Raw genomic sequence first — 14,525 nt, 5'->3', positions numbered from 1 at the left:
AAGATAATGTCTATCAACGTAACCCATGCGCACTGGAGGAGCTTCATTAGGAGATTACAGTGACATGTGCAGCAATCTCCACTGACTGACATAGTTGCAGTGACTGCTCGTCATTCTGTTATGTGTACAGCTGGGAACGGTGAACATTTAAAGTAACAATGTGCTAAACTGGAGGTTGTACAACATGTGTGATCAATTATTAAATGTAAAATGAACACGTACGTAATACTTTTCGTTCCTTACAGTGTGTATACATTTTTCTGGTGGACTCTGTATTTTTCAGCCCAAGCTCTTGTACATATCTATACATCCAGCCCAAACACACTTTCATCCTCGAATATCTGGATTTTAAAATAACTGTAATAAACTGAATTCATAGTTATGATAAAACATATCTACAGATTGCCATCAATGCAACATGTGACACGTTTCTATTGGCTGCTCTTTTCTGTGTGAAATGTGAATCCATTGTGCTTAATAATAATCATCTTAATAATAGCACTTTGAGAGAATAAACATCATTCTCCCTTAGTGAAATTACCACTATCACATTAACAGAAACCTACCATTGTCATCATCATTATCGACATCATCGTTGTCATCTTCATCATCTTCTTCTGTGTCTACTTCTGACATTTCATTGACTTCCGTTTCCACAGTATCATCTGCTGACAGTGAACCTTTGTATTTGGCCAGGAGATCTTCAATGCTCAATTCACTCTCTGCCTGTTTTGGGAACACAGTGACAAGTTAAGCAATGGAAATGTAAGACACAGAATCACATATAAACTACATGGTAACACATATGTAAACCTATGAATTACAAAAGCCATAAACAAATGAAGGCTATAGATGGATAGGAAGGAAAGAAAAAAATGAGAAAATATACTTATCCTAATTTCAGATTTTATTTTTTTAGAAGAGTCTGTAAGAAAATCTAGTTTTTTATTTTGGGTGCAGCAGCCATAAATTTATGGAAGGACGATTCCATTTGCCATCCTGGCTGTTACAAAATCACCATGAACAGCTGACTTCAGTTGTTTGCCATTTTCAAGTGCATTATTCATACTTGTAAATTTATGCCATCACACCATGTGTGTGGTATGGGCACTTAAAGAGATTGGAAAACAAGAGACTTCCCAAGAAGATACATGAAATGGAGACGCGCAGGAAATGACCGTGAGGGAGACAAAGGGGCAAATGGCTGGAAGGTGCGGAGCAGTGTGTTGAAAAAAGAAGGAAGGACTGAAGCACAATGAACACAGGAAGATGTTAGGAAAATAAGACTAGCCAAAGCTTCTGTTCCAAACAGAGCCTGCCTGGGGGCTGGAAATTGTTCAACATGACGATGATGACACCATGTGGTTGTATACAAATGTACATCTGTAATTTTAATAAGAACCACTGTTATAGTAATCACGAGCAAGAACAACATTCTATATTAGTTGACAGTTTAAAATAACATTACTTTTGCAGCAGCACACAAACATAACATGAAAAAGTCATAGCACACAAAACCTTATCCTACCCAGATTAATTTGACACTATGGGACAATGTTTGTGCAATATGAGTCTATATTTTTGTATACATATGTCAGTAATGTTATTTTAAAGCACTGACAAATACTTTATGCTGTTCTCATTTGCGTTTACTACAAAGCAATTACATATTAAAATACAAATGTACATTTGTATAATCCCACAAGTGTAAATTTACGAGTATAGTAATATGCACTTAGACCAAGGCCTGAGTGAAGCAGTGTGGGCAGCGCTGAATGCTGTTTCCTCCACAGCATGCAACACAAACCTATTTGACACTGACGAGACCTAGTGGCAAGTGTTTTGGGAGACACAGGTAACTGACAGTAACAGCAGACAGCAGCATGCAAGTGCAACACAAACCAGTTTCTGTTTCTCAAGCATGCAGCAAGAAGCGAGCCATGTCCTTTGAAGAAATCATCACAGCAGTACAAGAAGAACCCAAAAATTGGCCATCTAGTCATTCCCAGTAGAAAATTAGGTTGATTGGAAGGAATATGTGAAATGAAACAGCAATGAAGCTTAATATTGATGACAAGTACATATTTTGATTGTGACATTCAATTCTGACAAAAGCAGTTTACAAACATGTCTCACACATTGCTTGCTGCTACTGACGTTACATACAATTGTTTAAATTCATCTACATCAACATCATACCTCGCAAGCCACCTACTGGCGTGTGGTGGAGGATACTTTCGGTACCACTATCTAATCCCTCCAACCTTGTTCCACTCGTGAATAGTGTGTGGGACTCTCTTCTCGCTCTCCCCCTCTGCCTTTCTCTTTCCCCTTTCCTATGCTCTTATATTTATGTTGCAGCTAAAGTAGAGCTAAAACATCATTGTACTATCTATGTTATGTGGTAAATAATTCACTGATGTAGATTCCGAAGTTTCTGAGAAAAAGGGGGTTTTGTACTGAAAAATGTCAAGTTGAGGAAATTGCATTTAAAGAAAAATTTTTAATATACAGCCAAATGATACATAAAAAATATGTTAGAATCCTCCTGGATGGTAGTCCTCATCTCCTCCTCCATCTTCCTCACCCAGTGCTGCCCTCCTCCTCTTGGATCTGGCTTCTTTTGACATATTGTTTGTTGCAATCTCTACCTTCATGATTCACAGTTGGTACAAGTCCTTCACACTTTTAGTGGTGTTGTAACCTTTATGAATGCCAAGATATTCCAAAACCTGTAGTCTTCCAGAACAGCCATCATTAAAAGTAAGAACAGCATCCAAAACACCAAGTTCAAAGACTGACCTTCCAACAAACATATTTTTTGGTATCCTTGACCATACAACATTGTTAAATGATTCATTCGCATTTTGTATTTTGCCCTTGAGACATTTCTTCAAAGGCTATGGTTGGGAAAGACCCTGAAACACAGGTTTCATGGCAAGCATAACCGCATTTGATATAGTAATTTTGTGCGAGAAAGTGTCTACTTTACACTCCTCTTTGGCCTTCAAGTATTTACACTATTCAGTGGAACACAGGTTGTATATTGGTTCAGCATCTGTAGACAGCTTGTGAAAATAAATTGCCCAAACAGCTCTCTTCAGACCATCTAAATTATCTCTGTTACTTCTAATAGCCATACAATAATATTGTGTAATCTGATCAATTTGTTTATCAGTCAGTTGATGTCTTATACTTAGACCATCAGATAACTTGGTACTTCCCAACTGCTGTTTGAGTCTACGTAGTCTCGTGCCCATCCTCTTTTGCACATGATTAATGCACTCTAGTTTTGTAATTGACAAATCACCATAGGGTTTACTCTCCATAACTGCCTTATATGATCGTGAGTCTCCATCCCCAAGAAAACTCATGTAGTGAACAGCACTGTCATGCTGGGAATGTTGGAACATTTTCACTGCAGAAACAACCTCCATCCCTCCGCTAGTTTCTTCATAGTTTCTCTGACAATTCATTTCATGTTTAGTTTGCTTTTCTCATACTCTTGCCTGCGTGCCTACAACCCTGACAGTACATGATCAACACATCAACAGCCAACACTTTCCCACTGTCGATGTTGATAATAGATGCACATGAATTCTTTGACTGGACACCTCTTTTTTGCCAGGATCCATTGAGTGATGTGGCTATATCAGAACTACCATCTTCTGCTACAGCCTGCTCTGCTGCTGTAGTCGTTGACTCCATAGCACACGCCTTGATGCTACTTCTTACTATGGAGTTGTATTTGATAGATTTTGTAGGAGGGCTAGGGATGTTCAGCAAGCCACAAAGAACTTTACCAGCAAAATGGCCTTTTCTTATGCATCTAGGTCCATAGAAGTATCTTAGATTAGTGTCAAAAAGTCCATTCTTGCGTGTTATCCAAGTATTTCTACTAGGCCTAGTTTTTTTGCCTATTTGATCCTCCGCTGATTCCTGTATCACATTTCTCAAAGCTATCCATTCATTTCCTTTCATATTCCTTCTCCTTTTTCCAGTCAGTCAATTGTTGCGGTATGCTCCCTTGGAAACATTTAACCTGTATTTTGTGCAAAATTTGACATACAAATTTAAAATGTTATGCTACACGAGTGAAGACAAGCCTTTGAAAGTTACTGTTAAAAAAGTACTGATTGAATGGAATTTCTGTGTTAGAAAAATTTTCAACAGTTCTTTCTTTCTGAAATGGCCTGTATTTAAGCTTTCATGTAATCACTTTTCCGTTGAGAAGCACATTTTCCCATCAGTGAACTAGTAATATCTCCAATTTAAGGTCTTTCTGGACATTCTACCTCTTTTCCCTTACAATCTGATGACTAAAAAAGTGAAAGTATTAATTTGACCTTTCGAGAGACATACTTGACAACACTACAGATAGATCCAACCAGGTACTTAACATAGAAGTGAAATTGAAAATAGCTATTCGCACATCATGGGAAGAATTTAAATGCAGTCGAAATACAGCTGACTGGCTTTGTTTTTCGGTCACTGTAGCGCAGAGTGTACACACTATAATGTGGGAATCAGCCACAACAGTAAGCACACTAAAATTCTAAGTGTCCTAAGGAGAAGAATGGTGCATGAAAACAAGCTCTGCCTCCTTCTCACACCCATCTTCTGTAAAAGTAGAACTGACATAATGTTACCGGGATTGCTGACAGCTGGTGTAATGTGAGTCTTAATCGAAACCTGTGATGGACCAATGTCAAGTCTTTTCACTAATTTCAAAACAAGAAAAGAAAGCAACAGGCAGTGTACAGCATAAAGCATTTGGGAACAGCTACCACAGAACTACCTGTTGAGGTTGGTGCAGTACTGTAAACCATGGTAGTTCACACCTGACATCTAGCAGTGTCTGACACAACTACAGCTCAAAACACCCATCGCCTAAAACTGGCACACTAAAACTGTCCACATTATACAAACTTATGAGCTGTAGCAGACAAACAAGCATATGCTTTTCTTTGTTCTAAGATGATAGGTCCCCTAGGCAGGTACTACATTCAATTTCGCAACATGTATTTTATACAGGCCATTCAACTGCCCATGGGTGTCAAGGCACCAGAGCATCAAGCGCACTGATACATTGTTGTGTACATGCACTTTCCATTTCACAAACACTTTCTTATGCACATTATCTTTCCTCAATGGGCTTAACCAGGTGATGTGCAATATCAGTAATGGAAAATTGATTACTTTTTTGATATTTACATGCAGAAAATAAAGCTCGTTCAAGCTACCTCAGTTAAAATAGTTCATCTGGATACAATTTGCTATGAACAGTCTCTATTACATATTCTTTCATTTGGAGGAAGAAATAGCACTTATTGTGAAATGTGAATTTTTCAGGTCCCTACCAATAAATTATGAACCGAATCCACATCTGCCTCTGGAAATCTGGTTTTGAAATCATTGTCTTACCATGTTTTGAAATCATTGTTTTATTATATACTAAAGAGTAAAAGAAATTGGTACAGCTCCCTAATATCGTGTAGCCCCCTCTCCCCTGAGCACGCAAGAAGTGCCACAACATGACACAACATGGACTCGACTAATGTCTGAAGTAGTGCTGTAGGGAATTGACACCTTGAATCTTGCACGGTTGTCCACAAAGCTGTAAGAGAACGAGTGGGTGGAGATCTCTTCTGAACAGCACATTACAAGGCATCCCAGATATACTCAATAATGTTCATGTCTGGGGAATTTGGTGGCTAGTGGAAGTGTTTAAATTCAGAGTAGTGTTCCTGGATCCACTCTACAGTAATTCTGGATGTGTGGGGTGTTGTATTGTCTGGCTGGAATTGCCCAAGTCCATTGGAATGCACAATGGACATGAATGGATGGAGGTCATAAGACACAACGTTTACGCATGTGTCACCTGTCTGAGTCGTATCTAGATGTATCAGGGGCCCCATATCACTCCAACTTCACATGCCCCACACCATTACATAGCCTCCACCAGCTTGCACAAACCCTGCTAACATGTGGAGTCCATAGGTTCATGAGGCTGTCTCCATACCCATACATATCGATCCGCTTGATACAACTTGAACTGAGACTTGTCGAACAAGGCAATATGATTCCAGTCATCAACAGTCCAGTGTTGGTGTTGTTGGGTCCAGGTGAGGCGTAAAGCTTTGTGTCATGCAGTCATCGAGGGTACAGGAGTGGGTGTTCAGCTCCGAAAGCCCATATCGATGTTGTTTCATTGAATGGTTTGCACACTGACACTTGTTGATGGCCCAGCATTGAAATCAGCAGCAATTTCGGGAGTGATTGCAGTTTTATCACACTGAACAATTCTCTTCAGTTGTCACGTTCTTGTAGGATCTTTTTCTGACCACAGCAATGTCAGAGATTTGATGTGTTACGGATTCCTGATATTCATGGTACACTCGTGAAATGGCCGTATGGGAAAATCCCTAATTCACTGCTACCTCGGAAAAGCTGTGTCCCATCACTCGTGTGCCGACTATAACACCACATTCAAACTCACTTAAACCTTGACAAATTGCCATTGTAGCAGCAGTAGCTACCTGACAACTGCACCAGACACTTTTCTTATACAGGTGATGCCGACTGCACCACCATATTCTGCCTGTTAACATATCCCTGTATTTGAAAAGGATGCCTATACCAGTTTCTTTAGTGCTTCAGTGCATAATTCATCTGTACCTTCCAGTGTCTTCAACTGTTTTCTATGACTACGACACTCTTTTATGGTTTTTAAACCAAGTATTAGCAATGATTAAATTACAGGTTAGTGAGGCCATAATGCCACTTGACTGTGTCACTTGTATTATTAAATTCATATACATTAGCAGACCCTGCCAGTAAGCAGGACAAACGCCGAGGAGGACGAGGAGGAGGAGGAGGAGGAGGAGGAGGAGGAAGAAGAAAAAGATTATATTAACTTACATTATCAGACATGTTTATCAAATTAATAAGGGGTTGTGGAAAGCCAATGACTAAAGTCTTTGAGTCTAATGAAGTATAAATTCTCAAAATTTACACTTTTACTCTCTCATGTTGATCTATTTAGGCAATGCTTACTATTACAACTAGTGCTCATCATCTTAAATTTGTTAGTAGTTTTGAGACGCAGTCATTTTTAGAGGCAGAGTCTCTAAGTGATACAATAGACCAACAAATAAATGAATAAATTATGATAAAATGAGTATTTGTCTTCATGTTACTTGGCCCTGGCAGAGAATGAAAATGGCAGTCTTTTAAACAAATAATCACATCACATCATTACAAAACTAAATGGTATGACAGACTACAGTTCTTAAAGGAATATGAGAGGTTATATCAACTTTGCCATCTGCCTTGTCTGAAACGAAAACTATGTACATTATGTTAGATGAGGAGGTAACTGTCTTACGTACACATTCCAATACATACTTTCAAACACAACTTAGATGCTTGTATCAACACAGTTTATAATATACAGAGCTACCACATCAGATGCACTGTCACTATACTTCCTTTATAACTGTAGGCTTTGGGAAATGAAAGTGGAATAAAATTTCATACCATCATTGTAATGAAATACAGGCTTACTTGTAATTCAGCTAACTCTTTTTTATGGTCAACATTTCCTTCAGTCGCTTCTTGTTCTTGAATTGTCTCTTCATCATCCGTTGATTCTTTATCTGATTCAATAATGAATTCATCATCTGCTTTTTCGGAATCTGTTTCATCCTATAAAAGAAAACCAGATTAACGGTCCTGTCTTTGTGTAACTGCAATACTTCTTATTTAAAAATTTTGGTCAAAGCAGAAGAAGTTTCTCAAAAGTGTTGAGTGGCTCACAACTACTAAATTTCTTATCACATGGCGAGAGGGATGGAGGAAGGGAAGGAAGAAGTGAAGAGAGAGGAAGGGGAAGGATTGGTTGGGATAAAGGAGTGGAGAAAGAGGCAGGAAGAGGTCAAGAGGTAGGGAGGGAAGGAGGGAGAAAGGGAGAAGCTTCCAAGGCGAGAGCAAAATATTTGAAGTTTAAGTTAGTGTTGGGTAAAGTGCATGTTGGTACATTTCACAAAATAGCACCATTAATTACAGTGAATTTAAGCAACACTAAACAATAAAACTGTCTTGAGCCTCAGCAACATTTACTATATTGGGAAGACCTTAAAGGGTACAATACACTTTCAGTCAGCAATCAAAAATGTTTTAAAGTCGCTCTAAGAGAATCGTTGCACTTAGATATATCATAATCAATTAAGTCCTAACAATTTTCATTGCACAACATAATTACACAATTTCCAAATCACACAGTTCCTTTGATATCACCACTCTCAAAATGAGATCGGCAGCATAACAAATATTCCATCTTGGGTAAAGATTTTCTAATGCTATATTTACATAGTGGGAGTTTGTTGTAAGCCAGCATTGTCTTTAGTGCCCTGAATGTAGGTAGTAGGGAAATGATACTGTAATTGGACAAGTTGCTTCAAAAGCATATACTGCTTTCCTATCAACCTTCTGGACTGAACATTTTTGTCTTCTTAGAGACTGATGCCACTGTCTCCTTATTGATGTCCTGTGTTTCTCACAGTTCTTATCTTTCCATTTTCCTCTTAGCGTTTGATAAACATAAAACACTGGCAAGATACACACATTATTAAGTATCAAAAGGGGGAATTCTATGGAGTGTCTCAAAAAAAAGTTTATATTTGTTGTATTGAAATAAAATTAGATTCAAATCTATCGACAAAATCTTTATTTATTTTTGAAATATACAGTTTAGGAATTTACTTCTTAAAAATAATGTCATTTAAATGCAATCCAGCATGCATACGGCACTCATGTAAACGGTGAGCAAAATTTTGCATGACTGCTCAACATGTAGACATGGGGGTGGCTGCCACTTCACTATGGACATTTTCTTTCAAGTGCTCCAGAGAAGTAAGTCAGATTATTGACATACAGTTTAGATTTGACATGTCCTCATACGAAAACATCCTTGAGATTCAAATCTCGAATGTGTGAAGGCCAATTTACGTCATTCCTCCCGGAGATCAATTTGCCATGGAAAATTTTATGAACTCGAAAAACAGATGCATTGGTTATGTGTGCTGTGGCTCCATCTTTGGTTATAACCAGGAAAGTTTTGCAATTCAGGCACCATCATTTAACATCACCATTGGCACACAATGATCTGGATTCACTGTAACTGCGCGACCTCTCTCATCCTCGAAAAAGTACAGGCCAATTATCCTTAAAGCCAATGTCGCAACCCATACATTAACTTTTCTTGAATGAAGAGGTTTCTCATGCTTCTGTTTGGGATTTGATGCACTCCAGTAGCGGCAATTTTGCTTACTGATGTGACTGTTGAGGTGAAAATGTGTACGTCTGTGAACAAGACGTTTTAAATGAAGGGCACTCAGCCACATCATTAACAAAATGCAACCTATGTCTGGCATCCTGAGGACTTAATTCTTCCTCCAATTTAAGGTCTTTTTGCAGAATTCGATGCAGTGATGATCTAAGCACATTTAAAGAAGTTGCATGTTTAAGAATCAAGAGGTTAGGACCGAAAAGAACACACCGATTTACACTCTCCAATGATTTGCCTGTTCTTGGTTACCTTGGTCACCCAGATTTTGTTTTGGTCACTGTTGAACCAGTCTCCTCAAATGTTTAGTTCAATTTCCAGATAAAGGTAACACTCGGAAAATTATTTAAATTATGCAATCCACAATTACAGCAAAATTTCCTCCATGATATAGTCGCTGAATCACTGTTTTTGTAAAATTCTTGCATACAGAATGTGTGGTCCACTCACAAGAAGTGCTCCATATCGACTGAACTACTGAAGGTCAAGCAAGCAATGAATGTATCCCCCCACTCTACTCCAATTTGTTGCGCATGCACAAAGAGCTCTTCAAACAAACTGACACCCTGTATATGCAATTTAAATTAAAGCACGTGGAGCAGAAACAACAGAAGACAATGTACATTGATAACTATGAAAGAAGTATATACAGACTGGTAGAATAATTTGTACCTGGCAGGCTTAAAAAGTTGTTAGGCCTTATTTTCAACAGAAATTTTTGTATATGTAGCAATTCCAATACTCTTAGTTGCAACTTTTTACGTTATATTCCCACTGTACAACTTCGTTCACAATCCTTAATTTCATATACTTCCACACATTTTTATTATTACTGGGCTGAAAGACAATAATCTCTCAGTACAATTAAACCACAATCTTCATTTTATCAGTATTACAATTGTACTTCCTTACATCAGGACTGCACACTGCTTGCAAAATTGCAAGTGTGCATAACAATGTGCTGCACGTGTGGACTATGTGCTGCAAGTTTGAAGTTCGAGGCTCTGTCTGTCTCAATTCTACTCAGTACATCTTGGATTTATTATGTTCATTTTGGCTTTGTTTGGTCATTCTGAAAACTATTTCGTACAACCCAACATTTCATTTGACAGTGCGATGTGATATTGTTTCTCCAGCATTTGATGCAGGATTTTCAGTCATTGCAACTTTATTCTATTACTTTTGGCAGGGCTGTTTATCGAAAGCTATTTGCTTGTGGAATAAAGGAAGTTCAAGGGCCCAATGGCTCTTTCAATGGGACACACACACAAATAGCAACAGTCTAGTGACTTATAACAATGAATGGGAATCACAGTTCTTTTTTTTAATATAAGGATGACAACTCTCAATGTCTACTATGCAGTCGCACAGTTGCTTGGTGCTCCAGATTTCTTAGAATGACTTTGCAACACCGTGCACTTAGAATTTAAAGATTTAGTTGGTGATGAAAGGGCAAAAAACTACAATGATCAATAGACTGTTTGTGCATGAATCATTAATTTCACATCAAGAAGCACTGTGTGCTTAATTTGGAAGCATGGAGCATGCAGTGAAATAGGTAGCATGAATAATAAATGTTCATGGATCATTACACTGCCAGTTTCAACAATATTGAAAAGTGAGAATCCCCCCCCCCCCCCCCCTCCGGAAACTGTAAGCACTTAAACTGGGGCAATACCACCCACAGCCCTAAAATCTCTGGCGTTAAAGAAAATTTTGCATTTTGAAGAGTTCATTGCAACATTGAATGTCTTACGGAAACAATTTCCTAAAAATTTTCAGGATGTAACTTCTATTTTTGAGCTGGTTTTGAGACCCTTTGCCATTTCATTTAAAAGTACCCCAGGGCATTTGCAACTACAAGTGACTGATCTGCAATGTATTTTCCATTTAAAAGATAGATTCTTTTACATTTAAATTATTCTTAGAAGTTTTCTTCGAGGAGAATTTCCAAATTTCCATTGTGAGGCTGCAAATGTGATATCAATGTTTCAGTTAACATGTGTGTGAAAGGTTTCATTTTCGAATATTAAAGTAAATAATTCACAACTATGTGGCAACCTGAGTGATACAAAACAATGAAACTGTCCGTGTGCCGACATTTTGTGACACATGAATTTTATTATATCTTCAGTGAACTTTAAATTGTTAAATAATAATGAACATCTTTCTCATTTGTGACCTATATTGTTGAGAAATGTAGTCATTGCAGTGTCAGTAGAGTAATGGTACATAATTAAATCTGATTCTAGCTACATGTGAAAGAAACATTTATTCCTTTGCTAAGGTGTGCAACGGAGACTGTTTTTTGCTTGTCTTTCTATACCTAAGATCAAGGTTTGTAAGAACTTTACAGGGAACAACACAATGCACCCAACATTACTGATATAATGCAGTTGATTTATTTTTTTGAAGGTGTTCTCTTTCATAGCAGAAGTCAGTAGCAATATAAGATTACTCTTTGTTATGATTTGTATAGAGCTTCAGATTTTCTAATTTCATAAAACATTATAATACGAAACCACGTCGTACTGCAAGAAATTGCTTGACTGCACTGCCGTCTAACGCAATATTTTTAATACTTTCACACTTTCCCCATCATTGCCCTCAGGCAGCTTGAAGTGGTAGTCAGGTGAGAAGAGGTCCATACATGTGCCAAGAGCTCCAAATGCATTCAGAGTTCTTAGTCATCCCTGCCTTACACCAAATCATTTACTCAAGTGATATGTGGTGGTAACCCTTTAGCTGCTATGAATTAACTCTTCATGTTCCGCCACTCCCCTGGTGTAGAGGATATTTTTAAACTCAGACGTTGGGATTCCATTAAGTGCTATTGATGTGTTTAAATGCCGACCCTCTGACTGCTGTGGGTAAGTTATTTCCATATCTCAGTGTACCAAAAAAGTTTCGAGTATTTATTGTACAACAAGTGTGCCTCACTGTGTGCTATCAGTTACAAAAAACCTCATTTTGATATCTTGCATTGTTTATGAAACACGATGACTATTATGATCACATGATTCCCAGTGTGCAAAGAAGGAAATGGGCACAATTTGGACTGTCTGCCGGATATAAAAACAAATAACTCAATAAAAAAATGAGATATCATTCTGGTCTCAATTTTAAACAAAATTTCAATAACTTATCTACACTTCCTACACAGTGTTTTTGCCTCTGTAAACTTTTTGAAATATTGTGTAATGATTTAATTAATTTGATGCAGCACAATAAGTATGATGAATGATGAAAATAAATTCAATCATTTATCGAGAAAAGATACCTTACTGTAAAAATATCAAATGTTTCTTAAATTATTTCACAGCAGCTGGAATGCCAACCTCCAGCACATGTAGCACAACATTAGGCAAGCAGTAAGACAACAAAGCCTCTCTCAACACAGAACATAAAGATGGTTAATAAGAAGCAGCCTGAAATTTTAGTATTTCCTTCCGACAATGTCATTACAAAAAAATAAAGTTTTATAACAAATTCTGCATCACCCAAACACTTTTCCTATGTACATGCAAAAGCTGAGACATGTATCTCTCTTCTCTCCTACTCTTATGAACTGATTTAAAGGCAAGCTAAGGAAGGATTAGTATAACTTTGTGCAACAGCCAATATCAGCTCCTTGTGACTCAACTGGGGAGAAAGAGTTGGTTTGAGATTATGTGGCTGCTACTTACTAATATTATCATTTTTTCTCCTTCCTTTGTACCTCAATTTCCTAATATTTAGGTACAACGCTGTTTGCCTAAGTTTACAGTTCACTTATATCTACATACAATTAATCCTTCTCTTCTTTTCTTAGTCCCTACTCCAATTCAACAATTAATTTGATTTCTATGTGTCTAAAATGCCAGTGTTCCTGGTCAATATGAATATTCTCCATACATGTAACTGTGTCACTTGACTACAATCCTATTCCGAGTTCAGAGTCAAACTGAAGGCTACAGGAAAATTTAAAGGCAGAAAGAATTCAAAAGGACAATACACCAGCCCCCACACTATCAAGTTAATTGACACTTGAAATCGAAGTAAAAAAGCAAACAAGCAGACAAAAAATGTCTGCTTGTGTGTGTGTGTGTGTGTGTGTGTGTGTGTGTGTGTGTGTGTGGGCGCGCGCGCGCGCGCGCACGCAAGTATATACCTGTCCTTTTTCCCCCCTAAGATAAGTCTTTCCGCTCCCGGGATTGGAATGACTCCTTACCCTCTCCCTTAAAACCCACATCCTTTCGTCTTTCCCTCTCCTTCCATCTTTCCTGATGAAGCAACCATTGGTTGCGAAAGCTTGAATTTGGTGTGTATGTTTGTGTGTCTATCTACATGCCAGCACTTAAACTTTGATGCATTTGCATGCATCATCTTCACTAAACTTTAAAATGCAGTGCCATAGTCAAACAGTAATGATTTAAATGCAAATGTATAAAAATTCCTACAGTGAGTAATAAAATTTTAAATACAGAATAGGAACATCCTTTCCTCTTCACAAGTAAAAAATTATGAACTTCACTGAATAACCAAGACAGAACTGACACTCCTTGTCGATATGAGATAGTAATTTAAACAAATGTTATTGTGGTAAATGGATTTATCTTAGGGTTCAAGTCCGGTGTCGTCATGTACCAGCTGAGGTGTCTGAAGTAGAGGGAAAACAAAGAGGAGGAAACCGAAAAGTGGCAACTTTTTTTAAATACTTATGCACTATGAAAAGATTACAGCACAGATTTAATTTTACGAAAAATAGCTGGGACATTATAGAAGCCATCAAAATTCTAGCTAAAGAATACCTTGTACAATACCACATTTACCCCACTGTAAGATGAGTCTTTTTCCTGAATTCATCACTATAAAAATATAGGGTCATCTTGGAATTGCAGTGAAAGTAAACAAGGGGTCGCTTCACATTTGCAGATGAAGCTTTGGTAGCTGCAGCCCCGCACAGATATAATTTGATGATTTCAGAAGGGTGGGATGAAGTGTGGTGGCAGCAGCTTAGCTGAATGTGGGAGGGTCGAGGTAAGAGGGCAGCAAATTTAGTTGTGTTGCCAACCATGAAAATGCATCCTGCATAACTTCTCCTCCCCCCCCCCCCCCCTCCCTTTCCCCTTTTTAAAATATCTGCCAAGTGTAAACTGCAGTTTGCTTAACTCTAAATGTACTTGGAACTGAATTGACA

The 14,525-nt window shown here is 37.9% G+C and overlaps 1 protein-coding gene across 4 annotated transcripts in view; it reads right to left on the bottom strand.

Moving 5' to 3' along the window:
- Positions 1 to 14,525, bottom strand: part of LOC126356979 (helicase domino-like) — a 379,868-nt gene that overhangs the window by 293,270 nt on the left and 72,073 nt on the right. For all 4 annotated transcript variants that reach the window (XM_050007413.1, XM_050007415.1, XM_050007414.1 and 1 more), the window contains 2 exons: positions 7,567 to 7,707; positions 567 to 726 (listed from right to left, as the gene is read on the bottom strand). In XM_050007413.1, the coding sequence (XP_049863370.1) occupies positions 567 to 726; positions 7,567 to 7,707 (301 nt within the window). The remainder of the gene's footprint in view (positions 1 to 566; positions 727 to 7,566; positions 7,708 to 14,525) is intronic.

The sequence above is a fragment of the Schistocerca gregaria genome, chromosome 1 (assembly GCF_023897955.1).
Source record: "Schistocerca gregaria isolate iqSchGreg1 chromosome 1, iqSchGreg1.2, whole genome shotgun sequence".
Lineage (NCBI taxonomy): Eukaryota > Metazoa > Arthropoda > Insecta > Orthoptera > Acrididae > Schistocerca > Schistocerca gregaria.
This window is presented reverse-complemented; position numbering and strand designations above follow the sequence as displayed.